The sequence below is a fragment of the Puma concolor genome, chromosome C2 (assembly GCF_028749965.1).
Source record: "Puma concolor isolate L17-30 chromosome C2, mPumCon1.1.hap2, whole genome shotgun sequence".
In the NCBI taxonomy this organism is placed as follows: domain Eukaryota; kingdom Metazoa; phylum Chordata; class Mammalia; order Carnivora; family Felidae; genus Puma; species Puma concolor.
In genome coordinates this window covers 146,357,752-146,367,689 of record NC_141675.1, presented here as the reverse complement: position 1 = coordinate 146,367,689, position 9,938 = coordinate 146,357,752, and the positions used below count along the sequence as shown (strand labels likewise).

General features: G+C 41.8%; 1 protein-coding gene across 1 annotated transcript; it reads left to right on the top strand.

The window, feature by feature from the left end:
• The first annotated feature begins 8,919 nt into the window (after nucleotides 1-8,919).
• KRTAP8-1 (keratin associated protein 8-1) lies at nucleotides 8,920-9,508 on the top strand. Its single transcript, XM_086720255.1, has one exon. The coding sequence runs from the start codon at nucleotides 8,978-8,980 to the stop codon at nucleotides 9,167-9,169; it is 192 nt and encodes a 63-aa protein (XP_086576381.1). The 5' UTR covers nucleotides 8,920-8,977; the 3' UTR covers nucleotides 9,170-9,508.
• The last annotated feature ends 430 nt before the right edge of the window (nucleotides 9,509-9,938 follow it).

Sequence of the window (9,938 nt, the reverse complement as noted above, 5' to 3'; positions counted from 1 at the left end):
CAAGGACTGAGGAAACGATGCTTCCGGTAAACAAAGCTTGCCATCGTGTGTTGTTAGGCAGTTAGTACAAAACACTTTTAAGGCAGAAGGACATAACCTTAAGCCTTCCAAAGGGCAACCAGTGAGTAAAGATGCTGAAGTGTCATGCTTATAGTCATCAGTGAGTCTGTTTAGTGCTGAGGTAGCACAACAGACCATAATTTCTTAACCTTTTTCCTTTGGACTAACTCAGCTTACAGGTTGGTGCTCTGCTTTTAATTTGTACACAGTTCCAGTTTCTGGCTCGAACCCTCCCTTTGTGTCCAAAAAGTGGACCTCAGCTCCCGGTTTTGCATTACTATGAATAGAAAGTAGACATCAAAAATGACCTTCCTCTGCCACCAGGGACTAAAAGCTGACAGCAAAAACATACCTTCCTGGGGATGACTTTTCATGTTGGTCATTAAGCACCTGTGAGGTGCTTCTGACAAGAGTCAGTGAGCTGATTATGCATCCAGGCATCACTGTGGTGTCACCTTACTTCTTAAGGACACATCATGGGTTCTGCATCAAATAGCAAGCTTCGGTAATTAGGTGCTTGCCCTGATAATTAACCAAGTGACCTCACAAACGTGGCTTAGCCCCACAAGTGCTGAGATAGCAAGGTGTTGAAATTGTGTCTCAAGTTAGCCCCAAGACTTGGTCAGCAAGTTCTGGGCTTGTCCTGTGACACTTTTGGGGCGTATTGTCTGGCAACCATATTTGACTGCATGTGATCTTGACTTGAGGACCGTGTTTCTTGACTTTGGCTGTATTGACATTTTGGGCTGGATAGTTCTTTGTTGTGAGAGTTCAGGGGGTGGTGCTGCCCTGTACGTTGTAGGCTGCTTGGCAGCAACCTTGGCCCCTACCCATTAGATGCGAAGCAGCATCACCCCAGTCGTGACAAACAAAAATGTCTCCAGACATCGCTGAATGTCTCCTGGGAAGCAAAGTTACCCATGATAATAAGTCATATTAACTCTGGTTTATCAAGCCTGGCTAAGAAGGTGTCTCCTTTTTATCCTTCACCACTTCACACTCATCTCATTTTGAGATTTGTGTTTTGTTAAAGAGGACACCTTTCAGAGAGCTTCCCATTGAACACTACAGATTTCTCAAGGTGTGACCGAAGCACTGCCTTTATTGGAATCCCTGGGACTGCTTATTAAAAATGCAGATTCCTTGGCCCTACCTCAGACCCAGTGAATATGAATCTAAAGGAATGGAGCTTAGAAATGTGCATTTAAAACAAGTATCCAGGGCGATTCTTGCAGAGACCAAACTTCGGAAACTATTGTGGTGGAATGTTTTGCAGAAACCTCCACAATTCTCTTCTGTGATTCCATCACTGCATTTTGTTTTTTAAAGTGATGGCAGCTGGGAGCCCATTACTTTGTCTTAGCAGGGGTGTGCACTGCGGTGAGCAAAAGTGCTCATATAGCCGTGTACTTAATTGACCAAATTCCAAGGAGAGAGGGTCGCATTGTAATCTTGGCTCATCTGTGATTTTGATGTGAGGATCATACCATGGTTGAGGTGTTGAGTCCCAGGAAGTCAACTCATCTCATTTTGTAGTCAAATGGCTTGGGGCCCAGAAAAGTGATGAGCCTGAATTCTCACAGCAAGTGAGTGGCCAAATTACATTTAAAATATTAATTAATTAATGCATCCATTCATTCAGTTGATATTATTGAAAACTTACACCATGCCCAGTAATGAGCTAGAGAGGGATCAAGGCTGATTAAAGGCATCATTTCTGCCCATGACTGAGCAGGGTAGTGAACCAGGTATCAGTCACTTAGGTAAGAGTTAAAGACAACTATGAAAAGTACTGCAGATACGGGGGAGATGGCGGTCTTCCATGATGCTCTCGGTGGATATAGCTCATTCAGGGGAAGGGAGGACAGAAAGGCCTTCCAAAGGAAGTGGTTGAGCTGGTGTCTAGAGGTTTCTGGGAGGGGAGGGAAAAGAATTCCATCAGAATAGGCAGCAAGTGCTAAGGTTCTAGAGTGAGAAGGAGAATGGTACCTTTCAGAAGGTACATTGACAGTGAAGGTTAAGCATTGAGTTGGAGCTTTTAGGACAGTTTAAAGATAAATTTTAAAAAATTATCCTGAAAGCAGTGGGAAGCTATTGAAACATTTTGATGTGTGTGTGTTGTGTGTTGTGTGTGTGTGTGTGTGTGTGTGTGTGTGTGTGTGTCTATCATAACCAGATCTGCCTTTTGTATACACTTTGGTTATTGGAAGCAGATTGTAAGGAGGAAGCTGTCACTTGACTAGCTCTGAAGGCACTACAGCTGTGTAGGTACATAAATAAATAGCTTGCTTTGGGTAATGTGACAGGCTGAAAAATGGGTCCCCCAAATTGTTTGCTCTGAATCCCTGCAACCTGTGAATATGTTACCTTACCTTACTTTTCCACTACCTTACCTGGTAGTGAGGCAGAAATGGGTAAGTTAAGGATCTTAATCTGGGGAGTTTATCCTAGATTATCCAGGCGGGCTCAATGTGATCCTTAGAAGAGGGAAACGGGAGGGTCACAGTCTGTAGTGTAGTAAAAGCAAGAGATCAAAGGAAGGCAGGGAAGGGGCCATGGCCAAAGAATGCAAGTGACCTCTAAAGCTAAAAAAAGCTAGAAAACAGATTCTCCCCTCAGAACCTGCAGAGGAAACCAGCCATGACTACACCTTGATTTCAGACTTCTGACGACGAGAGTTTTAAGATAATAAATTTATGTCATTTAAGCTACCAAGTTTGTGGTAGTTTGTAGCGTTAGGAAATAATAAGAAACGAACAGAGGTAGTGAAGTGGAGATGGAGAGAAATTAATAGATTCTTGTAGAAGGTAAAATTGACAGCACGTTGTCATAGATTGGATTTGCAAATGAGGGGATGCCAAGGGTGACTCCTCGGTATTGATTCTGATTGTTCAGATAGTATCATCTCACAGCATGGGTGTAGATCTTATTTTAATATTGAAAACCAGATACAGCTTCTGAGTATGAGGCCCTAGATGACAATAATTAAATTTTGTATGCAAGTTAGTAAATTAACTGAAGGGAAGTCATGCTTTGAGGGTCACAGTGTTTGACTGTCAGACAGTAGTAACTGAAAAGCAATAGTTAGGAGGATTGAAATCAAGGGTCTGAGCGAGCATCTTCCCCGGGATAACTTTACATTATAGAAGCATGACAGTTCTCTTTATAAGCTTCTTATAACAATAATTAGATGCTGTCTCTACTGGCTCTTTTATTGTCTCTAATTGTCCCAAGTGCTTTACAGAGCTTCCTAACTGGAGGATCTCAGCACTGAATGACCGGTGTGCCAGAAGCACTGCTCGTCTAAGCCTCTGGATGATTTGGGCAGGATCTGGAGTGGCAGAGCTCAGGGCATGGCTATTGTCTCTCAGCGAGTCCCACTTGGTTATCCTACTATATCCTAAAGATGTGTAATGTGCCATGTGGGAGATTGGGAAGCACTGCCCTTCGGTATTCCTTCTTACAGTGTCTTTCATGGATGTCTTGTATCAGAATCCCTGGTGGGGGTATTGGGTAACAATCCTGATAGATGAGTGTTAACCCACATGCGTTCAATCTACCTCTCTAACAGTCCTTTTTTTTTTTTTTTTTTTTTTTTAAAGTTTATCTATTTATTTTGAGAGAGAGAGAGAAAGAATCCCAAGCAGGTTCTGCTCTGTCAGCTTAGAGCCTGATGCAGGGCTTGATCCCATGAACTGCAAAATCATGACTGGAGCTGAAACCAAGAGTCGGACACTTAACTGACTGAGCCCTCCCCCCCAGGGGCCCCTACCTCTCTAACCACTCTTACTTTTATCCCCTTGTTTCTACTACCACTCTAGTTTAGGCTCCTGTCCTCTCTTACCTGACTTGGTGTGATGGCTTTCATGAGACTCTATTGATTATCAATCCAGTGACCATTCCTTTCCTTCTTTCTAAGTTGGCAGAGCCTGCTTAGCACTGTAACGGCAGAAAATGCCTGGTACATGCTTTTCCACCCTTCTCTGGGGCCCAACCATGAGAAGTGATTCCATTCTGGATCATGGGAATCCACTGTAAGGCAAATATGAAATGAATTCTTTGGAGATAGCAAAGGAGCTGTGGGAGAAGTCCTCTTTTCTGCTTCTTGGTTTTGGATGTTGATGGAGAGAAATATGAAGCATGCACCCGCTACAGCGATCCTGCAGCCATGGGAAGAGACTGAGAGTGTCCCAGCTCTGCACCCTGATATCGTCAAGCCCTGAAGTAGCCCTGGAATTGCTTGTGTTCTTGTTTCCTATTAGTTGTGAAAGATAAACTTTTTGTTTAAGCAGGTTTCGGCTTGGGTTTTTGTTTCTTGCATTCCTACTAGATACAATTTTAAATCTGGTCTTCATACATACCTCCAGGATTTCCCCATTCTAATTCTTTCCACACTGTCAGAGTAGTGATCTTTCAGAAATGCAAAACTGATCATGCCACTCCTAGCTTACTGCATGAGTGTTTCCCTTTGACTCCATGGCACATACAGTCTCATATGCCCCCAACTACCTTTGTAGCCCCACCTTCCATTAATTCTCCTGTCACTATGGCTATGGACCCTTTGGATCATCTGTGACTCCTGCACTATTTAACACTGTTGAGGCTTTGCTTTAAAACACTTCTTCCTGGAATATCCCCTAAAGCCACCATCCACCCCCCACCCCATACAATGCCCACCGATAAAAAACTCATTTTCAAGACCCAGCTCAAATATGTATCCCTTCCATAATGAAGTTTTGCATTCCATGGCCACTGCTGCCTATTTCAAGGAGACTTGTTCACTCTCTCCTTCATCCCTAAAGTCTACAGAAGGCAGCAGGGACTTCCAGATTAGAATGTATAACATTGTTTATTCATTTACATATCATTTTCCATTTAATTACCATTTCTCATTCATCTTCAGATCCCTAGTACCTAACAATATACCTGGAACACAGCTGATGTCCAATAAATGTCTGTAAGAATCAATGTCTGAAAAAAACAAATGGAAGAGAATTCTTGTATTATAGAGTAACCACTGGCATATATTTTAAAACTCATTTAAAACATTCCCTTGTAATTTCTCTCTCATTACTAATGAATAATAATATTTTGAAGCTGAAAACTGTATCTTTGAAGCTTATAAGACAAGAACTGTTTTTTAAAGTTTATATATTTATTTTGAGAGAGAGAAAGAGTGCATGAGAGCAGAGGAGGGGCAGAGAGAGACAGAGAGAGAGAGAATCCCAAGCAGACTCTGCACTGTCAGCATGAAGCCTGACACAGGGCTTGAACTCACAAACCATCAGATCATGACCTTAGCTGAAATCAAGAGTCGGATGCTTAACTGACTGAGCCACCCAGGCGCCCATGACAAGAACTACTTTTATTGTGCATACTGAAATTGACTCTTAAGATCTGTACATAGTGCATTTCTTGCTCCTTTGTAGAAAATTGAGCAAGATTCTTCCCTATGTTTATTCATGTCAGACCTTCTTTAAAATCAAAGAAATATGAAAGGAGAAATCAAGTTATTTATTAAATAATATCTTAAGATTTTTATTAAAAGAGAAAAGGGTCATGAACTTTATCCAAACCAATAAATATCCAGTAATGATTAATTAGTCCAGTACTGTGTCATTTTTTTTTTATGTGAGAATACAGTATTTTTCTCCTTGTTAAACCTTCATGTCACATGGCCCTGTTTTTTTTTTTTTTTTTCTTGTTTTTTTTTTTAGACACTCACAAAAGCGAGACATTTTACTGCAATTGGTTTAGACAATTTCCACTAGGGGCTCCCTGCATCGCATTTCCTCTCATGTTGGGAGGCTCTGGAAAGGCTGTGGACCTTTTTGGTACCTGGCTTAAGGAGAGGTTGAGTAGGAGATACATTTAATGTGGATATTGGGGGACAGACTTATGTGGTTTGCAGTCACTTCCATGTCTAATTAGGCTATTTCTAGCCATTGTTGTGTGGGACTGGTTTCCAGGAATTCTCTACCATCCACTCTGCCAATTCACCCCAAATTTTTGACACGATGATGCAGGGTCAGAGGTCATATCTCAATATGAATTTGCCCCATGGAATTCAGCACAGGATGCGTAGTGGAGAAAATAGTTCGAAATGTTGGAGTTAGAAGCTCATCTGTGGAACAAATATTATAGAACCAGGACAGGCAGTCAGGTAGTAAAAATACTTTTTTCAGAATTTTGTAATAATTGTAATTTTTGTTAGTGTGTACGTTTTTTGGTGATTTCTTTGAGCATTTAACAAATGTTTAATTTTGCATTTAATTTTATATTTTTACATTGTATTCTTTTACATAAAAAAGACTCTCAACATTGTATAAACTTCACACTTTACAGGCCCTAGACCTTCCCTAAATAAACCTATATCAGAATAAAGCTTTCATAGGCGCCGTGTAGGATTAAGCTAGCTACAGGTTATGTTTTACAATGACTTGCTGCTAATGTGTCTCCCTAAAATTTTCTTGGGTTAGGCTTTTTTGTAGACTTTCTAGAGAAAAATCAGGATGTTTACTATTAATAGGGCCCAAGATTTTAAAGCTTTTTAAAAAATGTTTATTTATTTTGAGAGAGAGACAGAGAGAGAATGCATGAATGAGTGGGGGAGGGACAGAAAGAGAGGGAGGGAGAGAGGGAGAATCCCAAGCAGGCTTTGAGCTGTCAGTGCAAAGCCCAGTGTGGGGTTCCATCCGACGAACTATAAGATCATGACCTGAGCCAAAATCGAGAGTCAGATGCTTAACTGACTGCACTACCCAGGTGCCCCCAGGGACTAGTATTTTAAAAAGACAGTTTATTTTAATTTTTATTCACCATTACTACTCAGATACAGAGCTGGGTATTGTGCCCTGGAGGGCACAGCTAGCATCTCAGAATGGGTAGGTGGTGAGGGAGGAACTCATTTAAACAGAGAGTCATAATTGAACTTTGGCATTAATTCAAATCTTTTTTCCTTTCCAGTGTACAATGCTATATTTTGTTTCATTTTTTTTAAAAGGTTATCAGTTTTTCTTTAAAGAGCAGAGCAATGTGATGGCAGAAGAAATATAGTGTAAATCATTCTATGATTTTTAGGGAAGGCTCTACTGTTGAATACCTTTATATTTGGGGAGCAAACCTAATTTGAATTCCCTGAACTTATTTAGGCCTAAGTCACATGAAGTGTTTGGATTTTAAGATCTGAGTCATCGTAAGTGGCCATGGAGCTTTGTTTGTGAACAAAGATGGCGGCACAGCTCTGTGAATTTTCAAAAAGGCGTCTTCTGTAGTTAATCAGTCAGTGGTTAGAAGGCTGGCAGAGTTTTGTGTTTTTCCAGGTGTTTCACCTTGCCTTTGGATTCAACTTGTGACCTCTATGTACTCCCAGAAATTTAGACCTTAGTTGCTGGTGACGGGGAGGAAAGTTATCTCTAGGATCTAAAGTAAAATTTTGGGGGCAGTATGTAAGACATATTCTTTCCATGGCCTTGTGAGAACGATTTGTGATAGCTCTGTGCCTTTCTATTTCTGTGCCACGTGTCCTGCTGTATTTTCTGTATGTTTTCTACTAAGTGCCATTCTGGGCAATCTCAGTGCAAGTATCTAGAATAGGTTATTAGGTCTTGTGTGACTCAAGTTACTTTTGATCCATCTTGTCCCTTCTTTCATTCATATTTGAGAACTAAATTTCTATTTAAAGAGGAGTGCTTCCCTTCCCGCTCCTGAGAAGTGAGAAGTGAAATGTTGACCTTGTATGTTACCTGGCCCTTCACAATTTCATCACATTTGTCAGATAATCTGCTTTTATTAGATCCAGTGAAAAACAACAACAACAACAACAACAACAACAAAACACATTTCAGGATAAAATTTGCATTCATTTTTCTGTTTTTATTTTGTTACTATTTTCAATATTTATTTGAAATGCTTTCATTTTTTAAATAAGGTTTTCTTTAATTTTTATTTTGAGAGAGAGAGCATGAGTAGGGTAGGGGAGAAGAGAGAGGGAGAAAGAATTCCAAGCAGGCATCCCCTTGCCAGCACAGCTGGCAAAACTCCAGCTCACAAATCATGAGATCATGACCTGAGCCGAGCTCAAGAGTCAGATGCTTAACTAACTGAGCCACCCAGGCTCCCTTCAATATTATTTTAAAAATAAGATCAACAAATCATAATTATTTGACAGTTCGTTTTGAGAGTAAATCCACAAACTCCATTTTTTTTTTTTTTTTTTTTTTTTTTTTTTACAATTATAACGTTATTAGTTCAGGCAGTGGTCTCAAAACGTGATGTTAGATATAGTTCAGGTGGGAGTTATAATTATGATTAATTTTTTAACCGGTTCTTAAACCAGAGTAGCTATACACAGAGAAAAAAAATAAAAAGGAGACTTCCCTGCGAGTTCTGTAGCATTTGTCTTGCACATTACCAAAAAGAGAATTCTCTAATCAAGTGAACACTAAGAAATACGTCAAGTGTTAGTTGGATTCACTATTTATTATTTCGTTTGTTAATTCGTTTGACACAGATTTATTGAATTCCAACTGTGTCCTGTGGACCCTGAGAGAGCAAGAATAAGAATTAACAAGCTCAGAACCTTTCTGGCTTGCAGAGAATTAGGTCTCGGGTCCGTGGGACTCAGTTCTTTGAAGTCACTGCAATGCTTTTTTTAGTGGAGGGACACACTTTGTTTGAAGGGATCCTATGCCTGCATCGAATGACATCACAGCTTTCTTAAGCAGCCGTAAAGACATCTAAAGCAAGGGCAAATCACATTAATGAGCTTTTTGTGGTGTCAAGAATGAAAATGAGGGCCTGGTGTTTTTCACCACGCCTCATGGCCGGGGTATATAAAGAAGGTTCGGAGCCTGGGGAATCCATCACACAGAGGAAACACATTCCCCTGCTCCCTGAGCCCTCCACTGCGGACACCATGCACTGCAACACCTTCTCCGGGGCCGTCTTCCCAGGGTGCTACTGGGGCAGCTGCGGCTACCCCCTGGGGTACAGCGTGGGCTGTGGCTACGGCAGCACCTACTCCCCCGTGGGCTACGGCTTCGGTTATGGCTACAACGGCTGTGGGGCCTTCGGCTTCAGAAGATACTGGCCATTTGATCTCTACTGATTTGCTGAAATTTGCCGAGGCGCTGAATCTTCTCTCCCAAGGCTGAGAGGCACCCCTCCGCGTCCCTCCCCCTACCTCTGTCTTCAGTCCTCCTTTGCCGCTCAACCTCCCAGGCGCTGCTTCTCGGGCCTAGCCCTGGAGTCCGGAGGGAAGAACAGGAACGAGCCGATGACGCCTCCAGCTGCCTTCCCTGCATGATGTTCTTTGAGACATTTTCAGAAACTTGATACCCAAACATGTATTTCTTCTGAATTTTTCAGCACGCTCACAACTCTTGATAAAGTTGTGGGTGTGGGTGTGGAATTCTCAATAAACTTGTCTCAACCAGCATACTACTCACACCTGAGCCTAGTTTCCTTTCTTGGTGTGTGCACGTTTTCTGTTACACCGAGTGGGGGAGGGAAGTGGATTTATCTTTCTCCCGTGGGCTTGAGAAGCAGTGAGAAAGCGAATAATCCTTGATCTGGGTGTGATAAACAGTCCGAAGGGGCTGCTTGTGAGGAAAAGAAAAAAGCTTGTCTTAACCTTCATTTAACTCTGACATCCACCTGCAATCTCTGAGCCAACAATGTACCATTCAGTGCTTGGGGTCTGTCATCTCCCGACTCCTGCCCCTCCTCAAGGAAACCCAACATGGTGGTGGTGGGGGAATAGGGTGGTAGGGTGGTGGGAGGTGGGGAGGGTGGAGGGGTGGGTGGAGGGATTTTCCACTTATGTCCGTATGAGTGCAAATGAAACCCACTCTGTTCCCTCTCCCAGGGACAAAAAA

Bases quoted from the DNA above. Each gene is read 5' to 3' on its own strand.
- KRTAP8-1 (XM_086720255.1), top strand. From the start codon at position 8,978: ATGCACTGCAACACCTTCTCCGGGGCCGTCTTCCCAGGGTGCTACTGG.